Source organism: Capricornis sumatraensis, chromosome 4 (genome assembly GCF_032405125.1).
Source record: "Capricornis sumatraensis isolate serow.1 chromosome 4, serow.2, whole genome shotgun sequence".
NCBI classification, from domain to species: Eukaryota; Metazoa; Chordata; class Mammalia; order Artiodactyla; family Bovidae; genus Capricornis; species Capricornis sumatraensis.
Window position 1 is genome coordinate 118540251 of NC_091072.1, and position 12592 is coordinate 118552842.

General features: G+C 45.1%; 1 protein-coding gene across 1 annotated transcript; it reads left to right on the forward strand.

Moving 5' to 3' along the window:
- Positions 1–4029: 4029 nt before the first annotated feature.
- Positions 4030–12058, forward strand: LOC138077590 (apolipoprotein L3-like). The gene is made up of 3 exons (XM_068969674.1): positions 4030–4060; positions 8628–8754; positions 11254–12058. The coding sequence occupies exons 1-3, from the start codon at positions 4030–4032 to the stop codon at positions 12056–12058; spliced, it is 963 nt and encodes a 320-aa protein (XP_068825775.1).
- The last annotated feature ends 534 nt before the right edge of the window (positions 12059–12592 follow it).

The window sequence follows — 12592 nt, forward strand, 5'->3', positions numbered from 1 at the left end:
CACTTAGAATCTTGCCTGGTGCAAAGAGAGAAGTCATCCACCACAATAGCTAATACATATTCAATTCAGTTCAGTTCAGTTCAGTTGCTCAGTCATGTCAAACTCTTTGCAACCCCGTGAATCGCAGCATGCCAGGCCTCCCTGTCCATGACCATCTCTTGGAGATCACTCAAACTCATGTCCATCAAGTCAGTGATGCCATCCAGCAATCTCGTCCTCTGTCGTCCCCTATTCTTCCGCCCCCAAATCCCTCCCAGCATCAGAATCTTTTCCAATGAGTCAACCCTTTGTATCACGTGGCCAAAGTACTGGAGTTTCAGCTTTAGCATCATTCCTTACAAAGAACACCCAGGGCTGATCTCCTTCAGAATGGACTTGTTGGATCTCCTTGCAGTCCAAGGGACTCTCAAGAGTCTTCTCCAACACCACAGTTCAAAAGCGTCAATTCTTCGGCACTCAGATTTCTTCACAGTCCAACTCTCACATCCATACATGACCACAGGAAAAAGCATAGCCATGACTAAACGGACCTTTGTTGGCAAAGTAATGTCGCTGCTTTTCAATATGCTATCTAGGTTGGTCATAACTTTTCTTCCAAGGAGTAAGTGTCTTTTAATTTCATGGCTGCAGTCACCATCTGCAGTGATTTTGAGCCCAAAGGATAAATTCTGACACTGTTTCCACTCTTTCCCCATCTATTTCCCATGAAGTGATGGGACCAGATGCCATGATCTTCGTTTTTTGAAAGTTGAGCTTTAGGCCAACTTTTTCACTCTCCTCTTTCACTTTCATCAAGAGGCTTTAGTTCCTCTTCACTTTCTGCCATAAGGGTGGTGTCTTCTGCATATCTGAGGTTACTGATATTTCTCCCGGCAATCTTGATTCCAGCTTGTGCTTCTGCCAGCCCCTCAGGATGTACTCTGCATAGAAGTTAAATAAGCAGGGTGACAATATACAGCCTTGACGTACTCCTTTTCCTATTTGGAACCAGTCTGTTGTTCCATGTCCAGTTCTAACTGTTGCTTCCTCACCTGCATACAGGTTTCTCAAGAGGCAGGTCAGGTGGTCTGGTATGCCCACCTCTTGAAGAATTTCCCACAGTTTCTCATGATCCACACAAAGCCTTTGGCATAGTCAATAAAGCAGAAATAGAGGTTTTTCTGGAACTCTCTTGCTTTTTCGATGATCCAGTGGATGTTGGCAATTTGATCTCTGGTTCCTCTGCCTTTTATAAAACCAGCTTGAACATCTGGAAATTCGCGGTTCACGTATTGCTGAAGCCTGGCTCGGAGAATTTTGAGCATTTCTTTACTAGCGTGTGAGATGAGTGCAATTGTGCGGTAGTTTGAGCATTCTTTGGCATTGCCTTTCTTTGGGATTGGAATGAAAACTGACCTTTTCCAGTCCTGTGGCCACTGCTGAGTTTTCCAAATGTGCTGGCATATTGAGTGCAACAATTTCACAGCATCATCTTTCAAGATTTGAAATAGCTCATATTAGATATTGTATTTTTTTTCATATTTTAAAAATTTTGTTATTATTTATTTCTTACTGGGAAAAAATAATTATTTCATTGGTTTGTATGCTTTTTCTTATGCCTTTCCCCACTTTCTCCTAATATCATTTTTTATCACTAGGTTTATACCCTCTGTTAGAAAACTTTGTATTTGTAAGCTCTTTGTTTACTCCTTTATTTCTTAAGCCCTCAACTGAAGCCAGGATTTCTTGACTCCCTGTTTTGTAAAATGAAATATTAATCCTCATACTCCCTTCAGTGTTTCAGCTCCCAACTTGTAGCATTGCGCCTTAATTTTTATATTGATTAACAAGTAGATTCATTTCTAATGTTTAAATAGTCTTTTATCTTAAAAGATAAAAATCAAAAAATAATGAATAGAAATGAAATACCAACTGTAAAATTTTGAATCACTTATTGTAGCTTTCTAAAAAGTCTGGTGAAGAGTGAAGGCTGCTGTGAATATGGGATGGGGTGGGGGGTGGGGGTGTGGGCTTGTCCCCTGCTCTCCCCTCGGCCTCCCTCTCAGCTTGTTCCCTCTCTGGGGCTCTGTGCAGCGGACCGTTCTCTCCTGTGAACGTGCTCCCTGTTTCTCTCCCTCTACTGCACTCCTCTTCACTCAGCTATCACTTCTCCACCCAGTGAGTCTTCAAACATTTGTTGAAGACTCTGGTCTCCTGTTGCCCCCATGCTTGTTTTTATTAGCAGCAGAGGGGGGAGAGGGAGGCTAGGGGTTCTTGAGCCCAGTGAGGAGTTTGGAATCCAGTCTACCAAGGGCAAGACTTCTGACCTTGGGCAAGTCAGGTAACATCTGTGAGTCAGCTTCCTTATCTGTAAATACTGATACAATGTACATATCTCAAAGGTTAATGAAATGAAATACGAGTTATGGTTGGTAAAGTTTTATGGCAAATAATAATGCAGAGCAAAGACCACAAACACAAGTCACTCTTATCAATAGCTGTTATTGTACCTATAAGTATCTTTACTATCATTTAATTCAGGTCTCAGCAGAGGTAGTTAATAAGTGTTCTTAAAAATGTGGCTAAATATAACCAACACTTGCTCTCTTCCTTCACCTCCCAAGGCAACACAATCACAAGAAGAACCAAACTAGTCTCTATATAAATATCTAGGGTTTTTTTTTATTATTATCCAAAATTTTATCTTTTATTTAATATTATATATTCTGATTCAATAATAATCTTATGTGTTTACCATGGGTAAAATTTTAAATTAATTTAAAGTATAACTGAATTTATAGTAACATTAGGATTCAGCACTAATCAAAGAATGGATATCACAGATTGAGCTAAACATAGATAGAATTGAAATATATCCCAAAATATCTGGATTTTTTTTGTTTGTTTAATAAGTCCACTGAGAATGAGTACGTTTGAAAGGATGGGTACTCTCATATATTATGAGGATGAATGTAAATTGCTATAATTTGTTTGCATAACAGTTTGGAGCTAGGTACGAAAATTTTTTAGGTGGTCATGCCTTCTAATCTGGTAATTATACTTCTAGAAATAGCTTAAGGAAACAGACTCAAATACAGGTGAAGTTTTTTACAAGGAGAATGCTCTTTGCACTATTATTTACATAAGAGTTAGAAATAGCCTAAAAGTCCACCAGTCAGGGGAGGACAGCAGAGGAGGTAGGGCACCATCAGGGTCCTCAGCCACCCAGAGAGGAATACAGGATTTGGGGCAGGGCCAGAGGGACTCCAGGCTCTTGTGGGATAAAGGGCCTTGTAGAAGCATGGAGGGTGCAGACTGTGGGAGCTGTATCATCAGGAACTTTATCAAGGCAGACGCTCAAGCACAGGAGCAAGACATCATTTTAATTAAGACTTATTTTCCAATAAGCATACATCCACAATTATACATTTTTTTACATTAAAGGGAGTAGAGCATAGTCATCACAAACCTGGGATTTGGATCAGAAACACTTGGGTTCAAGTCCAGGCTCTGGTAGCAGCATGCAAACTTGGGCTGACCCAAGTTTAGGTGAGTTTCAGGAGCCTGCACGTCATAGACAATGGACCGATATTAGTTATTACCAATTTGTAAGCACAAGTGTTCCCAACCTCACATAATTTCTAGAATGTTCCCTCCCCATCTGTTTTTCTGCCTCTGGTTTTATTGCTTTGATAACTTCACGATTGGCTGTCTCCAGTCTGATTATCCTCTCCTTGTGCCCCAACAGGAGAGCAGGACTTTGAGTTGGCTTGGAGGGAGCTGATAGGAGAATGAGTAACTTTTCTGAACTAGCAGCCAGCAGAGCACAGGAATCAGAGAAACATGCCAGGTTAAGTCCCCAGTGGCATTTGTGGTCATTGCAGGGGAACCTGCCAGAGACCTCGCCCCTCACTGCTCCCTGAGCCACTGCTCACTATTGATGGAGCCCACAGTCTGATTTCTCTTCCCCAGGGGTGAAGCCTCACCTCCTTCCAGCCCGACCCAGACAAGGAGCTGAAGGAAGATCTCTGAGACCCAGCTGCTGCCACCATGAGCTCAGAAGACCGTAGGGGAAGCTCAGGTAATCAGCTGCCTTGTCTCTGACTGGTTTCTACTTGTGAGAGTGGTGTTGAGAGATCGTTGCTGAGCCGTTAAAGACACCAGGATTCTTGGCCTCTGGAGGAGAGGAATTCAATCCAGAGCCAGTGACAAGGCTTGAAGGCTCAGAGCTCTAGTGTAATAAAGATTTATTAAAGTATAAAAGAGATAGAGAAAGCTTCTGACATAGACATCAGAAGGGGGCAGAGAGAGTACTCCCCTGCTGTCTTTTGCAGGAAGCTATATACATACTCAGTTCTGTTCAGTTCAGTCGCTCAGTCCTGTCCGACTCTTTCGACTCCATGAATTGCAGCACGCCAGGCCTCCCTGTCCATCACCATCTCTCAGAATTCACTCAGATTCATGCCCATCGAGTCAGTGATGCCATCCAGCCATCTCATCCTATGTCGTCCCCTTCTCCTGCCACCAATCCCTCCCAGCATCATTCTTTTCCAAAGAGTCAACTCTTCACATGAGGTGGCCAAAGTACTGGAGTTTCAGCTTCAGCATCATTCCTTCCAAAGAAATCCCAGGGCTGATCTCCTTCAGAATGGACTGGTTGGATCTCCCTGCAGTCCAAGGGACTCTCAAGAGTCTTCTCCAACACCACAGTTCAAAACCGTCAATTCTTCAGCACTCAGCCTTCTTCACAGTCCAACTCTCACATCCATACACGACCACAGGAAAAACCATAGCCTTGACTAGACAGACCTTAGTCGGCAAAGTAATGTCTCGGCTTTTGAATATGCTATCTAGGTTAGTCATAACTTTTCTTCCAAGGAGTAAGCGTCTTTTAATTTCATGGCTGCAGTCACCATCTGCAGTGATTTTGGAGCCCAGAAAAATAAAGTCTGACACTGTTTCCACTGTTTCCCCATCTATTTCCCATGAAGTGATGGACTGGATGCCATGTTTTCAGTTTTCTGAATGTTGAGCTTTAAGCCAACTTTTTCACTCTCCTCTTTCACTTTCATCAAGAGGCTTTTTAGTTCCTCTTCACTTCCTGACATAAGGGTGGTGTCATCTGCATATCTGAGGTTATTGATATTTCTCCCGGCAATCTTGATTCCAGCTTGTGCTTCATCCAGCCCAGTGTTTCTCATGATGTACTCTGCATATAAGTTAAATAAACAGGGTGACAGTATACAGCCTTGACATACTCCTTTTCCTATTTGGAACCAGTCTGTTGTTCCATGTCCACTTTTAACTGTTGCTTCCTGACCTGCCTACAGATTTCTCTGGAGGCAGGTCAGGTGGTCTGGTATTCCCATCTCTTTCAGAATTTTCCACAATTTATTGTGATCCACACAGTCAAAGGCTTTGGCATAGTCAAGAAAGCAGACATAGATGTTTTTCTGGAACTTTCTTCCTTTTTCCATGATCCAGTGGATGCTGGCAATTTGATCTCTGGTTCCTCTGCCTTTTCTAAAACCAGCTTGAATATCAGGGAGTTCACGGTTCACGTATTGCTGAAGCCTGGCTCAGAGAATTTTGAGCATTACTTTACTAGTGTGTGAGATGAGTGCAATTGTGCAGTAGTTTGAGCATTCTTTGGCATTGCCTTTCTTTGGGATTGGAATAAAAACTGACTTTTTCCAGTCCTCTGGCCACTGCTGAGTTTTCCAAATTTGCTGGCTTATTGAGTGCAGCACTTTCATAGCATCATCTTTCAGGATTTGAAATAGCTCCACTGGAATTCCATCATCTCCACTAGCTTTGTTCATAGTAATGTTTTCTAAGGCCCTCTTGACTTCACATTCCAGGATGTCTGGCTCTAGATGAGTGATCACACCATCGTGATTATCCAGGTCATGAAGATCTTTTTTGTACAGTTCCTCTGTGTATTCTTGCCACCTCTTCTTAATATCTGCTGCTTCCGTTAGGTCCATACCATTTCTGTCCTTTATGGAGCCCATCTTTGCATGAAATGTTCCCTTGGTATCTCTAATTTTCTTGAAGAGATCTCTAGTCTTTCCCATTCTGTTGTTTTCCTCTATTTCTTTGCATTGATCTCTGAAGAAGGCTTTCTTATCTCTTCTTGCTATTCTTTGGAACTCTGCATTCAGATGCTGATATCTTTCCTTTTCTCCTTTGCTTTTTGCTTCTCTTCTTTTCACAGCTATTTGTAAGGCCTCCCCAGACAGCCATTTTGCTGTTTTGTATTTCTTTTCCATGGGGATGGTCTTTAATCCTGTCTCCTGTACAATGTCATGAAACTCATTCCATAGTTCATCAGGCACTCTATCTATCAGATCTAGGTAGGCCCGTAAATCTATTTCTCACTTCCACTGTATAATCATAAGGGATTTGATTTAGGTCATACCTGAATGGTCTAGCGGTTTTCCCTACTTTCTTCAATTTGAGTCTGAATTCGGTAATAAGGAGTTCATGATCCGAGCCACAGTCAGCTCCTGGTCTTGTTTTTGTTGACTGTATAGAGCTTCTCCATCTTGGCTGCAAAGAATATAATCAATCTGATTTTGGTGCTGACCATCTGGTGATGTCCATGTGTAGAGTCTTCTCTTGTCTTGTTGGGAGAGGGTGTTTGCTATGACCAGTGCATTTTCTTGGCAAAACTCTATTAGTCTTTGCCCTGCTTCATTCCACATTCCAAGGCCAAATTTGCCTGTTATTCCAGGTGTTTTTTTGACTTCCTACTTTTGCATTCCAGTCCCCTATAATGAAAAGGACATCTTTTTGGGGTGTTAGTTCTAAAAGGTCTTGTAGGTCTTCACAGAACCATTCAACTTCAGCTTCTTCAGCGTTACTTGTTGGGGCATAGACTTGGATAACTGTGATATTGAATGGTTTGCCTTGGAAATGAACAGAGATCATTCTGTCGTTTTTGAGACTGCATCCAAGTACTGCATTTCAGACTCTTTTGTTGACCATGATGGCTATTCCATTTCTTCTGAGGGATTCCTGCCCACAGTAGTAGATATAATGGTCATCTGAGTTAAATTGACCCATTACTGTCCATTTTAGTTTGCTGTTTTCTAGAATGGTGACGTTCACTCTTGACATCTCCTGTTTGACCACTTCCAATTTGCCTTGATTCATGGACCTGACGTTCCAGGTTCCTATGCAATATTGCCCTTTACAGCATCAGATCTTGCTTCTATCACCAGTCACACCCACAGCTGGGTATTGTTTTTGCTTTGGCTCCATCCCTTCATTCTTTCTGGAGTTATTTCTCCACTGATCTCCAGTAGCATATTGGGCACCTACTGACCTGGGGAGTTCCTTTTCAGTATCCTATCATTTTGCCTTTTCATACTGTTCATGGTGTTCTCAAGGCAAGAATATTGAAGTGGTTTGCTATTCCCTTCTCCAGAGGACCACATTCTGTCAGACCTCTCCACCATGACCCGCCCGTCTTGGGTTGCCCCACGGGAATGGCTTAGTTTCATAGACTAGACAAAGCTGTGGTCCTAGATGATTAGACTGACCAGTTTTCTGTGAGTATGGTTTCAGTGTGTCTCTCCTCTGATGACCTCTCGCAACACCTACCATTTTACTTACCTTGGATGTGGAGTATCTCTTCATGGCTGCTCCAGCAAGCGCAACCACTGCTCCTTACCTTGGACGAGTTGCCCCTTCTGACCTGAACGGGGAGTAGCTCCTCTCGGCCCTCCTACCATGCAACCGCCGCTCCTTGGATGTGGGGTAGCTCCTCTCGGCTGCTCTTCCTGAACTGTCCGTCAAGCCACAGTGCTTCCTGAGTGGGTAGGCTTTCTCTTCTCCAGGGGATCTTCCCAACCCAGGGATCGACCCAGGTCTCCCGCATTGCAGGCAGATTCTTTACCAGCTGATCTGCAAGGAAAGCCCTAAGTAAGTGTTACTTGCTCAGTCGTGCCCGACTCTTTGTGACCCCATAGACTGCAGCCCACCAGGCTCCTCTGTCCATGAGATTTTCCAGGCAAGGTTACTGGAGTGGGTTGCCAGTTCCTTCTCCAGGGAATCTTCCCAAACCAGGGATCTTTCCAACCCGGGGATCGAACTCGGGTCTCTTGCACTACAGGCAGATTCTTTACCAACTGAGCTAAAAGGGAAGCCCACAGACACCCAGGTGCTCAGTTATTTCCTCCACCCACAGCACCCTAAGGAGTCAACACACAGACCTAGTGCTGTGGGTTCCCTCCATGTGAGCCCTGAGTTCATTTTGCCCTTAGTGATGCATTAGAAAAAGAAAACCTAAGAACACTTAGTACTTCAGGGAAGAGAGAGACAGGAAGAGATCTGACGTTTCTTCATTTAATAAGGACACTGATATTACTGAATTCAGGGCCCACACTGAAGGTCTCATTTCATCTAATTACTGCCTTGAAGCCCCCTGTCTTCTAATACAGTCATTGCAGAGTGGGTGGGTCTGGGTGTTAAATTATGAATTAGGGCTTGTTCATACAGTCCACCTGAGACCCCAGAGAAATCCATCAACACCGTGCCAGATGAATGCTGCTCAAAAAGGTGAACTTTAACCACTTATACTCGATACCATTTACATCACACCATAGTTTATTTGAATCTTCCATTTTTATTTTCCTGTCTAGAGAGCCAAAGCTTTTATAAGGATGTCTTTGAGTATGTCCAGAAGAATATGAGTTTGGAAGAACTGCTATCCCTGCTCACTGAAGATGAACCCTGGGAGAATCTTGTGACTGAGGCCAGTTTGTCCAGGTAACCATGCAGGTACACCAGGAATGTCACCAACATGCCCCCAGGAAGATTCTCCCAGGCTAGTTTCCTCCAGGAAGATCCTATGGGTGGGGTCGAGGATGTTCCTCCTCAAGATCCTATGTGGAATGTTTCCTCTGTGTTATTTGTTGGCATTGAATGACACTGGGTTGAGAAGAGACGATACCTGCAAGAAAGGGCAGGTCATATGACCTTGAACGAGTTACGGAACTACTCTCTGCTTCATCCTCTGTTCAGTTTTACTGTGAGGACACTGAGATCGGGTATACAAGTGCTTTTCATGATTGCTGACACAGAGTAGGTGCTCAATCAATGTTAAATTAAAATAAGCTTGTTGGGAAGAATCAGGGACCTTCTTCCTGGAGATAAGAACCAAGAAGGACTTCCTTTGGGTCAAGTCGGAAAATCCTGACCCAAACACCATTTTGTGTTCCTGGGATTCTAAAACTCTTTGACTCCCCATCTTAGGAATTATACCAACACTGCAGGTTCCTGCTGGCTAATAAGGCAGAGAGACTGGATGGGAACTGGTTGGACCTGGTGGGATCCTGGATCTAGCCCTGCCCAACTCTGGGCCTGTGGGTTTAAGACTTTGAGTCTCAGATTTGTTATGTGTTATGTGTCCAGTGGGAGTAGCAATTTAATCTGATGGATTGTGGTGATGGCCTGAGTGAACTGCAGAGTCAGAGGTGGGGAAGCAAGTGTAATCATCTCGTCCAAAGGCCCAGGGAGGTCTGGACCAGGGTCAGACCTAGAAGTCAGGGTGGAGCAGAGGGTCCAGGTTGGAGGACGAGTAGGTGGGCTTGGGCAGCAGGGCCAGGACTAGAGTGGGGAGAGTGGGCCCCGAGGACACAGGACTGAAGGGGCTGTGACCCTAGCAGAGGTCCTGGGAGTGGGAGAGGGGACATTTCTTCCCTTCCTGACGAGATCCCCTCAAGCTGGGCTAGAGGGCCCTGGGTGACCGTGTCCTCCACACCCTGCCTGGGACATGGATTCTCACTTCGTCTGGGACCCTCTTCTAGTCTACATGGAGCCATCCTGACAGTGGGAAGGCCGTGTGGCTCAGGGAGTCCTCCAGGGTCACAGTAAGTGGCTGCAATTTGGTGTCATTTGAGGGATTCTGAGGAGCCTCACGCATCCCCACCCAAGAGGAAAACACTTCCTCCACCCGCTGTGCAAGTGCTGGTCTCCTCAGGCTCAGCTGTTCAGATCGGCGTTTCCTCAAGTCTCTTGAATCTTCAGAGGTTCCATAAAGTTGCACACAGCCTTGGGGTGCAGGCTCATGAGGCTGTCACAAATTTACATGTGACCCCTGAGAGGACAGGGGTGCGGGGTGCTGGCTCAGGAGTCAGTGAGGTGGGCTGGAGGGCCCACGGGGAACAGGGCGCACAGCTCATCTCCTGCTTCCCAGTCAATATGGGCAGTGGCAGACCCAGTGTCCTTCTGCTGAGAAGGCCAAGGGTATCAGGCTAGGGTGAGAGTGGATGCCAGGCAAAATGATCGTTAAGGGTCCTTCTAGCTGAGTTTAGATTTAAAAAATAAAATAAAATCGAGACACACAGTTAGCCGATCTGAGAAGTATGAGGGCACAGTCCCAGGACTGCCCTTACATTTTCCATAAAGGGCAAATTTGGGGGATCCCACAACCACCCTCAGATTCTAGAGCTCCATAGAAGATGCACAGACTGACTTAAAGCTTCAGGATTCCAGTTATGGTTTATTACAGGGAAGGATGCAGTTTCCCACCAGCCACAGGGCAGAGTCTGGGCAGTTTTCACACACGCAGCTTCCATTGTCCCCAGGATGCATTACTGTCCTGGGTTCAGTGGGGCAGGACACATGGAGCACTACCCGCCAGGGAAGATCACCCTATTTAACAGCACATTACCCTGACCTCTCATCTCCAGCCCCTCCCAGAAGTCAGATTACTGCCCTAGCGTCCAGCTCCTCCAGAGGTCAGAAGTGATACCACATGACCCAGAGGCCCACCACATGTCAACTTGTCAGACTGTCCAGTGGCCAAAGTCCCAGGCAGATGAGGACATTCCTATCAGCCAGAATATCCTTGGTCCATTGGACCACATCCTAGCAGCCCAGAGCAAAGAAAAAGAGGACTCCTCAAAGGTCCTTGAATGAAGGGTTTTCTGCTCTAATCCCAATTCTTTGTTTATCTGTGAAGTTCCCATTTTACACACATTCTGGAAGTGATGGTATTGGTCTGCCTTTGAGGAGTCTTTATCAAATATCTCTCTTAAGTTAAATGTCTCCTAAGATGACCTTTGATTATTCATTCCATGATTGAATAAGTACATGAAGCACTAACAATATCCAAATGAGGGTTTAAGGTAGGAAAAATTTTTACATTAGTAAAATTCTTGTGATTTACAATAATCTCTGTGGTTTATGCAGGATAGAGCTTGTTGAGCCTGTTTCATAGACAAGGACACTGTCTTCTAAGACTTTAATGTTCATTGTTTACAGGGAAGAGGCAGATGGACTCAGTAAATGTCTGATCAAGCTGCTAACAATCTTGAACAGGAAGAACCAAGAGGGGTGCCCAAAATACCAGCAGAAAAAGCAGAGGTTTTTGAAGGAGTTTCCTCAGGTAAAACAGGAGCTGAAGGAGAGCATAAAAAAGCTGCGTGAGCTCGCAGACCATGTTGACAAGGTACACAGGGACTGCACCATCTCCAATGTGGTGGCCTCCTCCACCAGTATTGCGTCTGGTGCCCTGGGCATCGTTGGCCTGGGTCTGGCACCCTTTACAGCAGGCCTCAGTCTGGGACTCTCAGCTGCTGGAATAGGGCTGGGAGCAGCAGCTACTGTAACAGGTTTGTCCACCTTGGTGGTGGAAACTGTAAACACGTCATCAGCAGAAACCCAAGCCAAGTGCTTTAGCAAAGCCGCAGCAAAATCCGTAAGTCTTCCCAAAAAAGTTAAGGACTTTGCGAAGCATATTCAAGCCATCAAGGTGGCCAGACGCAACCCTCAATTAGTAGCCACTGCTCAGCGCTTCATAAACACCGGGCGACTCTCTGTCCAAAGTGCCCACCAGGTGACAAGAAATTTTGGAGGCACAGCCTTGGCAGCGACTAGAGCAGCCCGCATAAGGAGTGGAGTCCTCTCAGGTATATTCATAGGGCTGGACGTGTACTCCCTGGTGAAAGATGCACAGGACTTGCAGGAGGGGGCAAAGACAGCATCAGCTGAGAACATGAGGCAGGAAGCCCAGGAGCTGGAGAGGAAGTTGGAGAAGCTCACCCGGATCTATGAGAGTCTGCAGTAGGGCCCGGCTGGGCCACCCCTAGAGCAATGCAGGGACCAGGGACGTGTGCAGGGTCAAGGGGAGAAACCACGTATTTTGGACTGAAGAAGACACTGAGGGAAGAATAAGGGAGAGACAGGGAGCCTAGCAATGAGAGGCCAGGAGTAGGGGAGCTTTGAAAATGGGAGAAAGCCAGAGAGTTAGGATTGTAGAGATCCTGCACAAGTAGCAGGGGCTCCTCTGTCGCCCTCCCCAGGGTCTGATATTCCAGCAAGAAGGGTTTCCCCCTGGTGATGGTCTCTAGCCCTACTTCTCCAGCATCAACTCACCTTTGAATTCAGTAGGAAGTGACTAGTTTGTTTCCATGTTTTATTAAAGTATAGTTGATTTACAATATTGTATTAGCTTCAGGTCTATAGCAAAGTGATTCCATTATGCGTGTATCTATCTACAGATTTATCCTTTTGAAATTTTTTATCAGTTCTTCAGTTCTGTTCAGTTAGTCATTCAGTCATGTCCGACTCTTTGCGACCCCATGGACTGCAGCACGCCAGG

What these genes read in the sequence shown, in the direction of transcription:
- LOC138077590 (XM_068969674.1), top strand. Translation starts at nt 4,030, where the DNA reads ATGAGCTCAGAAGACCGTAGGGGAAGCTCAG. An exon ending in AGACCGTAGGGGAAGCTCAG is followed by an intron (nt 4,061 to 8,627) that starts GTAATCAGCTGC and finishes TTTCCTGTCTAG; the next exon opens with AGAGCCAAAGCTTTTATAAG. An exon ending in ACTGAGGCCAGTTTGTCCAG is followed by an intron (nt 8,755 to 11,253) that starts GTAACCATGCAG and finishes CATTGTTTACAG; the next exon opens with GGAAGAGGCAGATGGACTCA.